The sequence below is a fragment of the Betta splendens genome, chromosome 2 (assembly GCF_900634795.4).
Source record: "Betta splendens chromosome 2, fBetSpl5.4, whole genome shotgun sequence".
Lineage (NCBI taxonomy): Eukaryota > Metazoa > Chordata > Actinopteri > Anabantiformes > Osphronemidae > Betta > Betta splendens.
This window is the reverse complement of record NC_040882.2, coordinates 15,615,093-15,632,623: the sequence shown is the minus strand read 5'-3', so window position 1 is coordinate 15,632,623 and position 17,531 is coordinate 15,615,093. Positions and strand designations below refer to the sequence as shown.

The 17,531-nt window shown below is 40.9% G+C and overlaps 2 protein-coding genes and 1 long non-coding RNA gene across 4 annotated transcripts; all 3 read right to left on the bottom strand.

Annotated features, from left to right (window-relative positions):
- Window positions 1-110: 110 nt before the first annotated feature.
- LOC114849539 (uncharacterized) lies at window positions 111-6,825 on the bottom strand. The gene is made up of 3 exons (XR_003784639.3): window positions 6,477-6,825; window positions 6,031-6,293; window positions 111-234 (listed from the first exon to the last, which is right to left on the bottom strand). It is a non-coding gene; the product is annotated as an uncharacterized LOC114849539 (long non-coding RNA).
- A 914-nt stretch (window positions 6,826-7,739) lies between these two features.
- Window positions 7,740-11,977, bottom strand: si:dkey-6n21.13 (P2Y purinoceptor 3). The gene is made up of 2 exons (XM_029169146.3): window positions 11,690-11,977; window positions 7,740-9,851 (listed from the first exon to the last, which is right to left on the bottom strand). The coding sequence occupies exon 2, from the start codon at window positions 9,700-9,702 to the stop codon at window positions 8,380-8,382; it is 1,323 nt and encodes a 440-aa protein (XP_029024979.1). The 5' UTR covers window positions 9,703-9,851; window positions 11,690-11,977; the 3' UTR covers window positions 7,740-8,379.
- A 639-nt stretch (window positions 11,978-12,616) lies between these two features.
- On the bottom strand, window positions 12,617-16,458 carry si:dkey-6n21.12 (schwannomin-interacting protein 1). Of its 2 annotated transcripts, none has more exons than XM_029140845.3 (7): window positions 15,972-16,458; window positions 15,562-15,862; window positions 14,746-14,855; window positions 14,388-14,493; window positions 14,162-14,293; window positions 13,959-14,076; window positions 12,617-13,837 (listed from the first exon to the last, which is right to left on the bottom strand). In XM_029140845.3, the coding sequence occupies exons 2-7, from the start codon at window positions 15,814-15,816 to the stop codon at window positions 13,737-13,739; spliced, it is 822 nt and encodes a 273-aa protein (XP_028996678.1). In that variant the 5' UTR covers window positions 15,817-15,862; window positions 15,972-16,458; the 3' UTR covers window positions 12,617-13,736. The 2 variants fall into 2 exon arrangements, with proteins under 2 accessions (XP_028996678.1, XP_028996668.1); XM_029140835.3 differs by having other exon boundaries at window positions 15,562-15,818; window positions 15,972-16,457.
- Between the last annotated feature and the right edge of the window lie 1,073 nt (window positions 16,459-17,531).

The following is a 17,531-nucleotide window of genomic DNA, read 5'->3' as shown; positions in this document are numbered from 1 at the left end:
TCACAGTTGATAAATTTTTAGTTTCCGCAAATGACTTTTCTTTGCTACCTTTTAAGTGTTTTTAGTCTTTAGCCTTATCTCTGGCTCGTGTGTAGTTGTTTTTAACAAAAATTAAGTGATCAGACATTTTATTCAATTTTTTTACTACAGGCTAATAAAATCTTGAGTGATGACTGAAGAGAAATCCACTCAATGATGGGTGTGGCAGTTGCAGGCAGCCTGTAGGGGTCCACTCTGAGAGAAAAACAACAAACACACCAACAAATAAGTGGTAAATGTTGGTAAACAAAGTCAGAATATTTACAACAGATTAGCTCTGTTGAGGTTAAATGGATTAACAGGCTATTCTCAGAAGGATACTTATTTAGTAATACATATCCTGAATCAATCTTTGGTTTTACACTCAATAGGTCATTGATGAGGTAAAGAGAGAATGGTCTTTCATTAACTACTACTACTACTACTAACCATATCTTCTTCTAATAAGTGACTAAATGACACCTTGCTACTACAGATGCAGCATGAGGTCAGACAGTGCTGATTTTAATTGTAGCTGTAGTTTAGTTGAGTTAGCTTGTGAAAATGTTAAAGTTAAACTAAAACAAAAAAAAAAGAAACTAAAGTGAAGTACATATAATGTGGCACGTAATTGTTTATGTGAAAGGCATATACATTTATAGTGTATAGTTTATATTGCTAAAGTTAAGCACCAGCTGTGGAATATAGATGTAATAGACAACAAATGAGACTTGGAGACCTGATTTTTCCCACACTAAACACATGTGAAAAGCCACACATGCATGTACATATTCACATGGAGGAACAGTATTTGTGCAGTTGACCTATAAACACAAGAAGTAACAAAAGCAGCTTTAGTAATTTAAGTGTATGACATGTAACATTTAGGTGGGAAGAAGAATCCCAGAGCTCACAGTGGCAGCACATCATGATTTGGAGTGATTCAGTAAATATCTACAAAACATGATGTGCTGCTAGAGCGCACCCTGGAAACTCGGACCATCGGATGTGCTGCCTTACTGCACACACACTTAACTGTAAATTCACACTTTGATTTTTATTCGGTTCAGTTCAGATGTCGTAACATGCTGATTCAGCTTTGTTTACACAAAACACTATTATATTGTATATTGATTGTTCCATATTTCCACTATTTATTTAGGGAAAAAATATATCAAACTAGAAAAAAATGCCAAGCTATGAAAGTAACCGATCTGTATGCGTGTGGTTTGTTTGTCTTCTAAATTAAACTAAAAGTCACTGTATCACTCTTTTGTTGATAACCCACCTACAGAGAACACACTGGACTAACAACCGAGTCTCATCAACAGTGTGTTTGGAATTTGTGTTTAAAATTATTTTTTATTCAATTTGCGTAAAAAAAACTGGGTTGTTGGCAGCGTTAAATGTAATTTTAAAAATGTGCGTTGTGTATAGAAAAAATGGTCTTCAGTGAGATTGTTAGTCTAACATACCAGTAGTAGTCTAATGGCTTTTCTTTAGTACATGATTCTAGTCAATTGATTTAATCTAAAACAGGAGGTTCCCAAATAAAGAATATTACATATTGGCTGAATAAAGATTCAATTAATTTACTTTTTCAGAAATGTAAAATTGCCAAAGGAAACAAGCTAAATGTTTGGTACAGTATACAATCCAGAATTTTTAATCCATCTGAACAGTATCTTACCTGCAGAACTACACAGGGTCATGTGTTATACACTAAAAAGGGAAAGATGAACTACAGACAGGTCATGTTTTCCTTATGTGGCAACTGGAAATGATCCAGACTCATATAAAGTAGATTTAAACCTGTTAGAATTAATTAAAAAAGGATGTTGGTCTATTTTAGTTTCCACACGCTGACACACTTCTCTATTCCTGAATCTATTGAGTTAAAATGAGGTAAACTCAGTCTCTGTCTCTCAAATGTGTCAGAGAAGAAAAACTCAAGGGTCTGACAAGTCGGGCAGGATGAATTTTTCTACACTGCTAGTTGAGCTTTATTAAACATGCAAAGAAAAACAAAGAGGAGCTTCTTTGCAAATAGTAAACATCTTCGGAAGCTACAACTATGGTTTAATCCAGTGATATTGTACTTACCGCCTCATTTGATTGTTTCTTTCATGTGAGTAACTGAAATGACCAACATACCTATGCATTTAAAATCCCGTTTCTAAAACCTATAAATGCTTTAGACCATTCTAAATGCTGTAATTAGTGATAGACCAGATTTCTGCACCTTGAGCAGCCATGTTAATGTCACATAACCAAAAGGAAAGCAGGCCAGGTGGCTGGGCAGTATTATACCACTAAGCACGGTGAGAAAGTCTGTACAAGAAACATGACAATAAACTGGACTGCACTCCTAAGCAAAATTTTTAAAAAGTCTGTTCCAGGCCAATTAATGGAGAGATGTCACTTTTTCTTTCTCTCTAGTATCATAAATATCCAGTATTATCATGAAAAAAGGTCTAATACAATCTCTACAACTAACATCATTGAGTCTATGCTGTATTCAAAATAAATAATGTGGTAGTTTTTAATAAATTGCTGGGTTTCAAAAATGTCATAAAATAAGAGAAAATGCCAGATTTTAGACTCCTAAGACAAAAGCAACATCTTTATATACTAACATTACAAGCACAGAACTACTACATAAATTGCCTTACTTTTTAATAAATTATCCACATCCTGACTAGTTAAATGATTATCTATGTTTCTACTGTAGTAGAATGTAACTACAATCCACTGTTCACTAAAATAATGTTGGAAGGAAGTACGGAGCAAGAATCCGTGGACTAAGCACCACACCCGAACTATCTGCAGAGCTGGACTAGATGCTAAGAAACACTAACATACATTAAAAGCTTGGATACATTTTCAAGTTACTTAAAAATGTAATTAGAAATTAAGCAAATGTGCCCAAAAATTAAGACAAAGCAGGATATGTGGAAGAGGCTGCATATCTGAAAGTGTGACTTCTAAATTGATGATGTGTCAGAGTCAATCATAAAACATCTCTACTGATGTATGGTGGTTACGTTTAAAACAAGAGGTCAGCGGGAAGAGCAGTGACAGACTGTTAGATTCAGAGTTCAACTTCCAACCTCACTTGATGTGAAAAGGGAAGGTAGTGAGGAAGGGGGGGGTGAGGAAGAGAAGCAAAAAAAAAGGCACGGCAGAAACTGTGGTAAAGAGAAAAGAGAGAGCTGAGGAAAGCTCCTCTATTTGGCCTGCTGCGTTTCCTCCACGGCAGCAGGGGCCATTTTAAACACTTCATAAGAAAAAAAAAAAGATTCACTTACCATCTGCTGCTGAGACCAATGATAGAAGAACTAACTAAGCCTGATGACTAACTAAGAAAAGTGGGAGTTATTGGACACGAGCCCTCACTTCCTCTCTTTGAAATTAGTGAGGCTATTCTCATGAAAAGTCCAGTATAACAGTAACTACTCCACAGTTATAACTAGTCCTCAGCAATAATGGAAACTATATCATAGACAACAAAAAGAAACAATGTACATAACATTTACACATACACTGTATATACACACACAGACACGCACAAACAGTATTTAGGCTACAGGTTGACAAAGATATGCAAATACAACTGATAACAGGAAAAGCCACAGGCCTAAAATCGTTACTACAGCACACACGCCAACAAACACATAACGATGGGAATATACCCAGACTGCTATAGTGACAGGGAAAGAGTAGAAAAACGGCCTGTTATGGGTTTCTGGTTGCTCCTGCTTCTGTTCCTAGTAAGAGAGGGGATGTCAGGGGGGTGTCAGGGGGTTCTGGTTCCAATCCCAAAAAATTGCCCCCACCCCCAAAAAAACTGAGTGTGCCCCCTCATCCTTCCTTCCTGGCCCTTCTCATCTTCACCTCCTAGCTATGTGAGTGTGTGTGTCCCAGTCCTCCTCAGTGCTGCCTGCTGCCTCGCTGGAGCCCCAGCTACGCACACTGAGACAGTGAGGAGGCTCGGTAGGCATAAAAACCTACAGGGCTGCAGCCTTTTTCCCCAGCCATCACTTTCTACAATACAAATCAACATTTTGGGGGCCACCAAAAAATCTGAGAAAAAATTAGGCGGACCCTCGCGGTGAATGTGAGACGCGTGCGAAAGGAGAAGTCTGCCCGAGTTACGGTTAAGGAGTAAAAAATTAATTTGTGGTGGCTAAGGGGGCTGCTGCGGTGCGCTGAGAGCCGAGCTGTAAGCCTGCCAAGCCGCTCGGCCGTCAGACTGAGAGCAAGAGACTGAGGAGACACCAGGCGAAAAGAGGGAGGGAAGTAAAATGAAGAAAGTGTTGCTCTGAGAGGAGGCTCGCTGTGCTCTCGCACACAGGGTGGAAGAGAACTGCTTTCAAGCGTTCAATTGAGAAATATAAACCATAGACCACAGCAAACGCGGGAGGAAATGAGTGAACGGGGCTGACTTTTATGCACAGGCGCAAAGAGGAAAAGAGTCGAACTGAGCCAGAGATGGAATCGCCTTCATTCACCACCACGCTGGTAACCGCGCTGACGGCTCGGTTCAGCGTTTGTCTGGCTGTTCTGCATTTTCACATGAAATGTGCTCACGAGACAGGAGTCAACGTGAAGGAGGCCGGCCCTTCGAATGTTGAAAGTGCTGCTCTCAAACGACACAGCTTTACAAGGACAAAACCAAGGCCCTGCCCAACCCCTCTGTTACGCCTACACACGTACACAGAGACACAGAATACATAGTGCAATGCATAGAAAAAAAAAAACCATCAAGACTCTCTGTGCTGCTTGAATTCTGGCTTATACTAAGAATGTGGCACAAAATGGCTTGACTCCTTGAACGCGGCTAAAACGAGAAATTTTACTTTCAATTGCAGTCACTAGAATTGAACTCGCTTCCACGCAACCATCAAGCATGCGTAAATATTTCAAGACAATAAAAGCAATGAAATGTATAATGAATGGATAAATTAAGAATGATTGAAGATGAATCTAACCTTAGATTTAGATCACAACAAGGTTAATCATCATTTTAAAATAAGAAACACTGGTCAAATTTTACTGGTTTTACTTATACGTTCTTATAGGTCTATTTTTCTTAATTTAAGTCCAATTATTTGCTTTAGGGGTAAAAGTTATCCATAACAGAAAAGAATCTGAATTAACAAAGGAATATTTGTAATGTCAAAGCAAAGCCAGGTCACTGCAGCAATACTAAACTATTTTAGTAATCTTGGAGGCACCAGGGTCATTATCACTTTGACAACTATAAGAGCTAACATCTGAATATCGACAAGCTGGTGGTGTGATCAGACACATTTCAGTTGAAAACTACATTTGTTAAAGGCCTATGTCATAAACTGGTTAAGGATTGTTAATTTTTTTCCCTGTCACAACACATTTATAGACTATTTGAAAAGTTGGATTTACCTCTGAAGCTTTTAGTCTCATGTTCACGGCTGACACGTTAACTCTCAATCGGTCCTTATTTAGTTATGATCTTGTAGAATGCTATTCATACCTCACTATATATATTGCCTGTAGCACTGACATAATATCAATAAACTGACAGAGATGTGTGGTTACTTTGATAATGTCCCAGAATTTTGAATACGAGTTTGAGCTTTTATGCTCAATCTGCGAACAGTAGTTACAGGATCATGGATTGCTGTCACTAATATGCATATACAAAATTGGTGTTTAAATATTATTTGACAATCATAATTAGTATTAGTATTGCAGAATAGAGACGTGTGTTAACTTGTTTAACTGTGGTCCTCTTAAACATATAGTAGCTCTAGTTTAGTTCCCATTTAATTAGTAATTTATGGAAATACTTGTAGTTTCATTACATAGTGCAAATATGTTAAAACTGACAAGACAGTGTCTAATAGTCCCGCTATGTTCCTATAAAAAAAGATTTATCACTGCTACGTGAACACGTTAAAGTGAACGTGCTTACATGTGGATCGCTGCAGCCTGTAATAAGAAACCTTCTAAATCATATAATAAACCTACATGAAGAGCCTGGTGCTGGTTCTGTTCTGTCAGCGGTGGGCTGGGGTCTGTGAGGAGGAGCCGGCGCTGGGGGAGTGTCCGCTGCAGCAACGTCGCGTTCGTCGCTTATCTCTTGAAAACTGACATTAATAGTGCGCTATAGTGTCAACGGTGGCTTTTCTCTGAGGTATGAGGAGAAAGCGTTCAGGCTGGAAAAGTTTCAAGCACCATCCTCGACGGTGAAGGGATGAAACTGTTGTGAAAGATGCTAAAAGCTGAAGCAGCTTAAAGCGGTGTTAGTGAACTAGTCAGAAGTAGCATTTTGTTACACGGTGCAGTCAATAACTAAACTGCCATTAAAAACAAGAATGACTAGGCGCCGTTTAGCTAGAAATTAAAACAGCAATAACCCACAGCAGACGCCAGCAGCTAAACGGTCGTGTCATGAAGTTGCTAAAGCTGCTTACCTTCCGAGGTAAAAGACGCTGGGTGTCATATTCCCTGCGCTACGGGGCTGAAGCTCCGGCGCAGAACGTGTAAATGTATTGAAGCTGGGCTCTCATTCTGTCTGCGCAGGATTTGAAAGTGGCGCCAACGGCTCTGCTGCTCCGCTCCCCACGCAGCCGGCGCGCGCACACGCACTCACCGAGACTGATTCGAACGGAACTTTTTAACTGCATCAAAATGTGCCTTTCGACAGGAACTTTCGAAGTGTGTCGTTAGTTTGCAATTTTATCGCTTCTGTGATTTTATATTAATTTTATGTTGAATTAAATTTACCGGCAGCGGCTTTTCCAGGCCGCAATGCAGGACGGGACATTGTGCAAGGCGGTTATGTTTTGAATTTCTTACCGGTCAAAAAGAAGTGGGTAGTGTCTCCCCCTGCAGGAGATGCGCGCGCGTGTGCGCGTAACTACTTGTTCACCCAAACTAAACACATACCTAAAACGTTTGACTGTTGACATGATGCACAATTCAAAAAACTTTTCAACCATAACATTTGAAGTACAATGCGTATCAAAATGTTTGAATCTGTGGTGAATAAATTTAAACTTAGTTACTCCACTGTTTTATGCAAACGTTTCAAAACAAGTGATCTAATGGGCTGGAGAGGTTAAAATATCTCCACTGTTGAGGAACATCTGCTTTGGAAACTAAATCAGTTTTGCCAGTTATTTGCAGGCCTGCAGATGGCTGCTAAAAGTGTAAACCTAAGGGCCATAGTGATTTCCTCTCTTTTCCTTTAGAGTGAAAAAATCTTCCTAGTAAGGCCATGATTTAATTTATTAAAGTGCAAACATATTTGAACTAGCCTCAAGTTCAGAAAGTGACTGCAAACATCATTAGTGAAAGCTGCATTCATTGCTAACTATGAAAAAATAAAGGACATGTAGTTTGATACGATACAGCAAAATGTCCATCAACAGCTTGATGCAAAAACAATGGAAACTATAGATTGGCAATGAATGAGGGTTGCACATTAAATTTTATGCATTTGTCATCCAGAGAATTATATATGGTGGAATGGGACCTAATAGATGATTGTTAGCTATTCTTGGCTTTGAATCAGCATGGGATGTTTCCATTATTGGGAAATGACCAACAACAGTAACTTACAACAATAATCTGTTATACATAAAAATGCATGAATTAACCCTCAGAATTAAATTCATATGCATTTATTTTGTATGAATGATTCAGGCTATATGTCATAGAGGTGGGTAGAACTCTAAGGATTATCATGATTTATCAGATTGAAATACACTACACAGAATAACACATCTTACAGCCAAAAGCATTTAAGTTGTTCGAAGAGTGGGTGACCTGCTGCCATGATGAATCACAAACACTGAAGCAGTTAGGGTATAAAAAAACCCCTTCCATTGTAGTGTTTTTGTGGTAAAAGGGAAAAACTGTCAGAAGCAAAACAAAAATCATTAGCAAAATTCGGCAGTTGTAAAGTTGTGCGTTAAATATTGTATTGCCTCATCTAGGTTGCCTACTTTAACCTTAAATATGGCTACAGTACTTTCAGTACAGTCATGTACTATTACCTTCAAGTCTTAAGTATTCTACCATTATTACAACACAAAAAAGCTACACGTCTTGTAAACAGAGACGTCTATTCTGTGTAATAATGAATGCAGCATCAATAAAAGTCATACATAACAGGTGTCACATCTGTTTTTATGTTGAATTAACCGACTAGCTAGACTTTCTGACATGACTTGTAACAGACCAGCAATTCAGTAAAAAACATATATGAAAATCATAATGAGTCAAAGTAAGATTTTTGCAACACGTTATACGAGAGCCTGTCTTTATGATAACAGACAACCTCATCCTCCATCTTGTTATTACGTCTTCCACCTATACGTCTGCTCCTTTTCCCATCATCCTCAGTGGCAATAGAAGTCCACCATGGCCTTGGATGTTGGTGTTTACTGTTGGGCAGCAGTTGGCTCCCCCCTTTTCTTTAGTCAGGAAGTAAAGAAGAGCGTTGAGCCAGGCGTTAAATGAAGCCAGAGGCCTTGTGATCTTATAGCACATGGAGACTGTGGTCATGGTGTGACACGGGACTTTTTTAGTTACTTTTAGTATCAAGAAGATGGTTCTAGTTACATGGAAAGGAAAGAAACACAGAGCAAAAAGGAGGGTGATAGTGATAATGGTCTTAATAGATTTACGCCTGCGATTGGCATACGGGGAGTGGGAACCAAGAAAAATAGAAATGCCCTCATCCCCAACTATTCGAAAGACCTCCTTGCTCCCTCTTCTTCCTCTTCCAGCTGCTGCAGGGTTCATCCTTTCGCTTCTCTCCACTCCTTCATGTAATCCCATTCTCTTATCTTTGTGGGATGGGGGCAGAGAATGGAGGGTCCTAAATATGGTCAGAACAACGTGAGAATAACACCATGCAATTACAGAAAAAGGCACAAAGAAGCCAAGCAGATGGAGTATGATGCCATAGGGCACGTAATCAGAAAACTCCTCATCTATGGCATCGTCCCAACAGTTCTGGTACTGCTCCATGAGCCGTCCTGCGCTACCAAAGCTGGCGTTACTACTCATAAGTGCTGTCTCATTGTCTGTGGTGCTGGCGTTGCTGCTGAGCCTAGCCAACCTTGTCACATGGCCAGTCTGTGCAAAACGGAAAATCGGGCAGGTCAAAGCAAAAACTACAATCCAAACCAGGATGCAAGTGCATTTGACGACCTTCTTGGTCTCCAGTGTGATGACTTTCATTGGGTGGCAGATACCAAGGTACCTGTGGACAGAGATGCATGTGAGGAAGAAGATGGAGCAGTAGAGGTTGAAGTAGAAGAGGAAACGGACCAGGCGGCACATGAAATCCCCGAAAACCCAGGTGTCACGCATGATGTAGCTAGCCACCAGAAACGGCAGCGACAGGCCATACATGAAGTCTGTGGAGGCCAGGTTCACCATGTAGATCAGAGAGGCGTTCCAGCGCTTGGTCCGCCGGAACGAACGGTACAGGACAACAGAGTTGAGAGAAATGCTGAAGATGAACGTGAAGGAATAGCAAATGGGGAGGAAGATGTATTTGTAGGACTCATCTATGCTGCAGGATGGAGACGGAGGGGCAGTGGAGCGAGAGGGCGAGTAGGAGACCAGGACGTCGTGGAGTGAGGAGACGCTAAAGTTCAGTGGAGCTTCACCTCTGGACGACATGGTGAGGAATCAAGGAGCTTCTATGTAAAGAGGGTGCTGAACATGGCTGTGGTCTGTGGGTCTGGGATCCTGTCAGCTTTCTTTTTTGTCATCTTCTGACCTTTTCAGATGATTTTCAGAAGATTTCAGGTCCATGAGTGGGAGTTCACCTAAAAATAAGGATACAATGAGTTATACACTTACTCACTTTTTTGATCAACTGAGTCTTTAGTTTGGTTCATTTCAATAAAGAGCTACTATGCTTTCTTTTGTTTTTTAATACAAAATGTAATGTGCAATGTAGTTGCAGAGGGGTTTGTTCAGTTATTCTAGAAATGATCTTATCTATAAATAGCCAGAAGCCATTCTAGAACCAGGGAGCACTGACCTTTGCAGGTAAAACTCAGAAACTGCTTAAATTTTCAATTTTTTACACAATAGAGGCAAAACTGGAGCAGTGCTTTTTTAGGAGTTTTCTTAAACCCACAGAAATCAACACAGCTTTCCACATTAGACTATAAGGAAAACCAGGGTCAGTGCAGCACAGTAAATTTCCATTTGCTGCTGATCTAACCTTTTGTAACACTCAAAATTTGATGCTTTACCACACGGTGGCTCCAAAAGGAGCACGTCATCATATTAACTGCAAAACTTAATCTTACAAGTTCTTAATCAAGTCCTAATCAAACAAATAATCAAATAAATAATTAAATAAATAGCACTTTTTGGTAAGAAAAAAATATGTTCAATAAATGGCAGATCATTCTACTGAGGCCTCCCACCCTAAACTTGGTTCTGCTGCAGTTCTTTTCCCCTAAATGACGTCTTGTCTCTCTCTACTCTCTCCTGGTGCTGCTTAAGTGGGATTGGCTTGGTTTCCTTTAGAGCAGCTGTATTCTTGCGTTCTGTAAAAACTAGTACTGGTAAGTAGTACACAGTACACAGTAATGTAGTACTATTAGAGTCTCATTGTGTTACCTGGCCCATGACTAGAGGGAGGGGTGACAGAGCCAGAGCTTTCTACCACTCTACACTCGTGTTCTTTGACTGCTGACAACATTTGCACAATGTGTTTGACCTCCTGGTGAATGCTGCTGATTGTCAGAGTGCTGCTTGTTTGTCTTCCTGTGCACAAGGGTATGCTGCTGATTCAGACTCTTCTCACCCCATTAACTCAGCAATAAGTAACCACACTTGGCCCAGTTGTCTCTGCATCATCTCTGCTTGCTCTTGCACCTATATGACTGACTACGCCGCCAATTCTTCAGTCCTGGTCCGAAACCTTTTCCAAATTACATCTCGCACGAAGAGTGGTCATAGGACCTATAATCCCCATTTTCCCCATTTTGAAGCTGAGTTCACTCAGGCTTTGGCTTTTAGGTTCAGCGGCTGTTCAACCACGTTAGAATCGTCACACACCAGATGCTAATGTGTGTTTAAAAGAGTGTTAAGTGAGACGTCCAGTATAATGTACAGGCTATTTGTTAGCAAATATTCTCCCATGTTTTACAGAGGCTTCAAATTTCATCCCCTGAAAATATAATCAGACTGAGTTTTTTTTACACCTGCATAATTTTTCATTAGTTGAACCTAATCACATGGTAGTATGGTAAAAAATAACATTAAAATATGCCCTGCCTTACTAAACAAGCACTCGATTGATGAATTATAAATACTAGAAGTTCAAAATAAATCCCAAATGTAAAATATAGAAAACACAAACACGCTGTCTGAACAATAGTCACAGCTTGGTGTATCATTTCAAACTGAATTCATATGCAGTTTCATCAAGAAAGGTTCCAGGCCTAAAGGTTAAAGTGAGCTACAAAACAAATTCTAGAACCCCTGTTTAAAATGACTGGTTTATCTGATTAGGTGACGAGTAACTGTGGTTATTTTTTGGTTCCAGAGCTGCTTCAGACATGTCAGACATTGTTATATAAAGGGAAGGGCATCAAACTCATAAATACTTGCATCATTGCAATCTGCCGTTGAACAAAGAGCTTACCTCGACCAGCGACGACTTCTACTCCATATGGCTCCTGTTCTGTCAGAGGAACATCAGAATAACCACAAGGCAAGAAAAAATGGCATCCACAAGGATTTGAGTTTGCAGCTACAGTCAACAGCTGTAATCAGTGATCTGTGTTTGGATCAGTGAACTTCACAGTTGGACCATTTAGCGTTCACCCCTTTCTCCTGTTTCTCTGAACAGTCCAACCAGTTTCTATGGTAATCGGTCCCTCCCTCTGACCCTCACCATGTGTCATCCAGCTCCTCCAGCTTTACCTTTGTATCTGTGTGGGTCTCATTGCCTGCTGAGCTAAGCTGCATTGAGGCTCGTCACCCCGAGAACATCAGACCAGATCAAAGGATTTTATCAGTTTGGGTAATTAATGACAATGATTAAGAACAAAAATGAACTAATTTCCTCACATATTCTATTATTTACATTTGCTAGATTTTAAATTAATTCCTCTAATACCTTTATTTTTTCACAGAATAACCTTATACTTACTAATTAACAGTGCAGTAGAACATGGATTCTGACTTGGATTTACACTTACAGCTTGACTGAATGTATGAGCCTGTTGGTCTTGGGGATCTCACACTGGGCAAACAATCATTCAACTGTCAAATTACAGAACTGGTTAGAGGTTAAGTGTGTAATCTGCACAAGTGACGCATGAATATGAATGTGACCAATTCTGAGTGATGAGCCTCTGTTAAGCATCTTCATTAGCTTCCAGCTACAACGTCTCGCCTTGTAGCTGAATTCCTGCAGTAGGCAAATGGTAATGTGATGTTAGACAACTACATTAGTCAAGCAGAAAGAAAACGAGGATCATTTATCAACAGATGAACCCAGGGGTTTTATAATTATGTCCATTACTAATAGCAAATTGTGTTAGTGTAAAATAATTACCAGACGATATTCACAGACCACATAAATATTGTTTACTTAAACTGATTGGATTGATTGGCATTTTAGGTAATTATATAGAATTTTTTAACTATAAAAACAGATCTGGTTATTCAGTTACCCAGAATAAAACATTGTAACTTTCACTTTCACTGACAGTTTGTTCAAAACACAGCTTAAGGCAGGTTATGACACAGTCCACAAGCTACATACAGTTTCCTGTATGTAGCTTGTGTGTGAATACGCAATAAAAAATCATAACTGGATAAAACAACATATCTATCATCAGGGGACGACTGAGTTATTGGGTAAATTATAAAAATGTCAGCGTTACATTATGCTTGCGATAATAACTAGGTTAAATACTGACATAGTCTGTGTTCAGATTAAGCAGAAAAACTGCATCCGACATCAGAGAACATTTAGGTATTTGCTACTAGACAAAAACATACAAAATCACCAATAGAAAAAAACATATCTGAACAGAACATAGCTCCACTTGTTACAATGCGGACAATCAGTTGCTGGCTGAATTAGCAGCTGATGAACAAGATTCCCTTTTGATTGCAGTTTTCCAACTAAGGAAAATATCACAACATTAATATGTGCTAACGCTAGTATTAGATTGCCTTTGCTGGATTTCTAAAACACAACATATTTTAAAAGTGGCACATTAGAGCTGATCTAGAGTGTTTAAGTTTTTTGCAGGATTGGAACGGAAGTTTATTTCTAGCTCTGTTATAGTGAGTTAATGTTTAAGGGACAAAGACTAATTTATGATATAGTGCATTTATGTGTATTAATAAGCCCTTTTTACTTTATGTATTGTAAACGGATCATCCCAGACAACAAACTGACTAAAATATCTACAGTCAACCACAGTGTTACATTACTTAGTCTGTCGGCCAACACAAACCAGTACGGCTCCTTAGTCACAAAGTCCATTCCAATGCCAATGTGTGTAGTTGACTGTACCGTTTACACCACACCTCAGACAAGTGGCTCTGTACTGGTTCTGTCTCCAATTAAAAAAAAAAAAGTTCAGCCCTCCAGGACACGTCCAGATCACAGCAGTCGACGAAATGACGGAGTGACACAAATCTTTCTAAACAGCCGAGAGTCTCTGGCAGGTTCACACCGATGTCAGGTCCTGAACCTCCAGCAGCAGGGCGTCCTGTTTTGTCCTCAGCTGATCCCGGACCTGAAGACGACCCACTAGCTCTGAACTAAGGTCTGAAAGAGACAGATGTAAAAACCAACAGTTAGGACTAAGCTTGAAAATGAAAGCAACGCTTCAGAATGTACATAACAAGGAAAGATAAAGCGCCAGTGTCATCACTGAGCGTGTGATTACCTTGTATAGTCTGGCTGAGAGACGAACAAAGAGCATTCAATTCTTTGATAGTGAAGTTATTTAAATCACTTCGCTCCAAATGTCTCCTCTCGACGAGACGATCACTACAAGCTTTAGCCTGAAAGGTGAAAGCAGAGACCATGGAGCCATGATGAAACTGGAACGTGGCGGCATTAGGCTCCACCTCGGGACATTAAGCTCACCGGTGATTTGTGGTCTGCTCTCAGTCTGTCTCGTAGGTTCCTCAGCGTGTTCCTCAAGCCTCCAGACTTGGGTTTCTCCGGCTTGGCAGCAGGCGGAGGAGTTTTATGAGCCTGAACGGACGCTCTCTTTGACTGAAGGGAAACAGAACGTACAGAGATGTGATTGAGATTGTTATTTATCGCTTTATCTTAACTTATCTGCTTTCAGGACTTGTTCAGTATTTACCCAGGTGCCAGAGCTGTCCTTCACAAGAACGTCTCCTTCCTTCTCATCGTCCTCACTTTCACTGTTGTTGATGAAACAGAGCTGAAGGTTCATCTGTGTCTGTAAACTGCAGAACCCACACACAGAAACATTAGTGGATGTCCAGCACTGTGAACAAATATTCTCTACTCTGTGTGTCTCCAATAGAGGTCAAACAGATCAAGACCTGAGCAAACGCTAAAGATTTGCTGATCAATGTTTCAGCTATTGAGGTGAACAGCAATCACTTCATGAACTTACAGCTAGTTCAGGTACTTATAAAAGGCTCTAATCAGATTATCGCATCCTGCGTTCTCAAACTCACTGAGCCTGAACCTACCGGGAACTGAGTGCTATCATGTGATTGCTGCAGTTGTCGTCTCCGTCGTCCCAACTCTCTGCTCTCCTCCTTTGCTCTGTCCAGCTGCCTCGCTCCAGAGACGCTCCGCTCTGAGGCCACAGCAGACATGAGTTACACACAGATCGTACTGTCCCCTGCTGGATACACCGACACACTGAAAGACCAATCTGCTATAAACACATGTAGTCGTAGTGCAGGTAAAATGAGCAACAAAATAATTTTGACGTAATAAAGCTCAAATAAATGTGAACAGTGAACTATTCATGTAGTACAGTTTATGTTTATTCTATATTTCCTCTTATACCATCCTCCAAAGAAACACCACTTCCCATGAGCCCCAGGAATTTGTGGACTACACCTCTAACGATCAGGTGAGTCTAAGTGAACGTGTGCGACCAGCGAGTTGTGACCTGTCTGAAAAACAAGAGCTAGAGGCTGTCGAAAGCGTCGCCAGCATGTTGTGGATGCATGAGAGCAGCGGATGTGAAACCCTAACTGATTCAGGTGACGTCCAAAGGTCTTTCACTGATCAACAAGCAAACCTCCATTTCACGTGAAGGCGTGTCTATAAATTACATGTGTCAAACACATATTTATCGCAGATGCAGCCAGACTTTAAATGACTGTAGTTTACATGATAACAGATTATGGACCTGGACCTTTAGTTGTGTCACAAATTGCAGGCTACCACACATTCTGAACAGAACCTCACAGAACCTGGGCGGTTGGGGTTCTCTCCCCTGTGAAGCTGACTGTGTGAACACCGCATCCTCCTCTCCAGGAGTGAGCGCTGACCTTCGCCTTCTTTTCCTCCTCCTGCTTCTCCAGCTCAGCGATGTGCAGGCTCAGCGCCTCCCAGTGCATGATGGGAAGGCCCAGGTTGTCCTTGCCGTAGTCTTCCTGCCAGACCAGCACCGCGTTCTCCAGGTCCTCCTCCTCCTCCTCCTCCTCCTCATCGTCAGCATCACCGGCCCTCTTCCTGTCCTCCTCCGCCTCGTTGCTCTCCTTCTCCTCCCACTGCTGCCGCTGTCTCTCCTTCTCTCTCTCCATCTCTGTGGAGGTGGAGGCAAGGGTTAAGTTCTGCCCAGAGCTCGCGCTGTCATATTAAAGTATGGAAAGTTGGATCAGAAAGAACATAACATGTTGGTGAACTAGATGTCCCTAGTTATTTTGTTACATTTCAGCTTGAATCAGGCCTCTCGTACCTCTGGCTGCTGTTGGGGTGGAACCAGGAAATTTGACCACGCTGCAAAACGCAGCGACTTCAGCTGGAGCGACTTTTCAAACGGAGCCCGCAAAACTGGCGCAAATGTTGTTTCCCAGCAAACAGCCCGAGGTCCCACCAGCGCGAGGGAAGCGACCCGTTCTCCCGCTAGCAGAGCTCTGGGAGCTGTGCCACATAGCCCAGCGCCTCCTCGACTCCTTCCTCGGCTCCTTCCTCGGCTCCTTCCTCGGCTCCTCCAAACTATCTCCCTCCTTCTTTCGCCATCAGCACTCGTTTTCCCGACTTCTCCCAAACTTAAAAATGTGGGCAACACTCTCACACGGGCGGTTCACAGCTTTTTCATGTCCGTGTGGCCCGTTACTTGCACGGTGTTGTTTCCGTCCAGAATGAGTCCAGAGATCCACTCACTGCTTCCCGACACGAACAATAGACTCAAACTTCAGGAATTTGAGGCGCAGAAAGTTTCCTTTGCCACTTCCTGTTGCTGCCTTCAAAATAAGTGTCCCCTGACTGGCGTCACCTCAGCGCCGTCTCAGTTTTTGATGATTATATTTAAACTGAACCAAAATAACATCACTTGATTAAATTATTGATTGGTATCATCCATTTTAAATATCTTTGTATTATATATATATATATATATATATATATAGATATAGATATATATATATATATATATATATATATATATATATATATATATATATATATATATATATATATATATATATATATATATATATATATATATATATATATATATATATATATATATATAATTGACTATTTAATTAATTGTAAAATGTGCCTCAGCATCACTTTTTTACATGTGGCCTGTTCTAGGCTGTTACTGCAGCCTTCATCCCTGGTGAACAGGGTGGCAATGACTCCTTTTAGGTCTGGTGAGTCACTTAAAGATCATTGTATAACCTTCAGTCTGTGTGTTATGGGTTATTGCTGAAGCTATTGACATAAATTATAAGTTTTGATGCATAGTCCACATTTGTGGGTTCATCTGTGTGTTTATTCTTCTAGGACCACTACAATTTATTAATTGGATTATGAGCAATTAGAGGTGAGCTTCACATACTGGACATGAAGCTACTGGCTGCTCCCCTGAGGACAGACCCAGTAACAGCAGACAGTAAGAGCATAATCTATTCAATGATGTAGAGCAGGGTTCTACAACCCTGGCCCTTGAGAGACACTGTCCTGCTGGTTTTCCAACTCTCTGCTGATCACCCCCATCAGGTGTCAGTTAGCTGCTGACTGACTGAACACACCTGGTCAAGGTGATCAGTATTAGCTGGGGCAGGGAGAGTTGGAAAACCAGCAGAACTGGCTGTGGAGGACAAGGGTTGCAGACCCCTGGTGTAGAGCCTGAGGAGTTCTTGGCGAGTCAGTCGGTGTGGAGACCTGGACTAACTTCACAAAAGAACAGAAACCCATGTCTCAGCTGGAAGGGAGTGAGTAACAACTTTAAGATGAGTCTAGGCAGACGAGAGTCGAGCAGCAGGAATGATCCGAGCCAGTACTAATA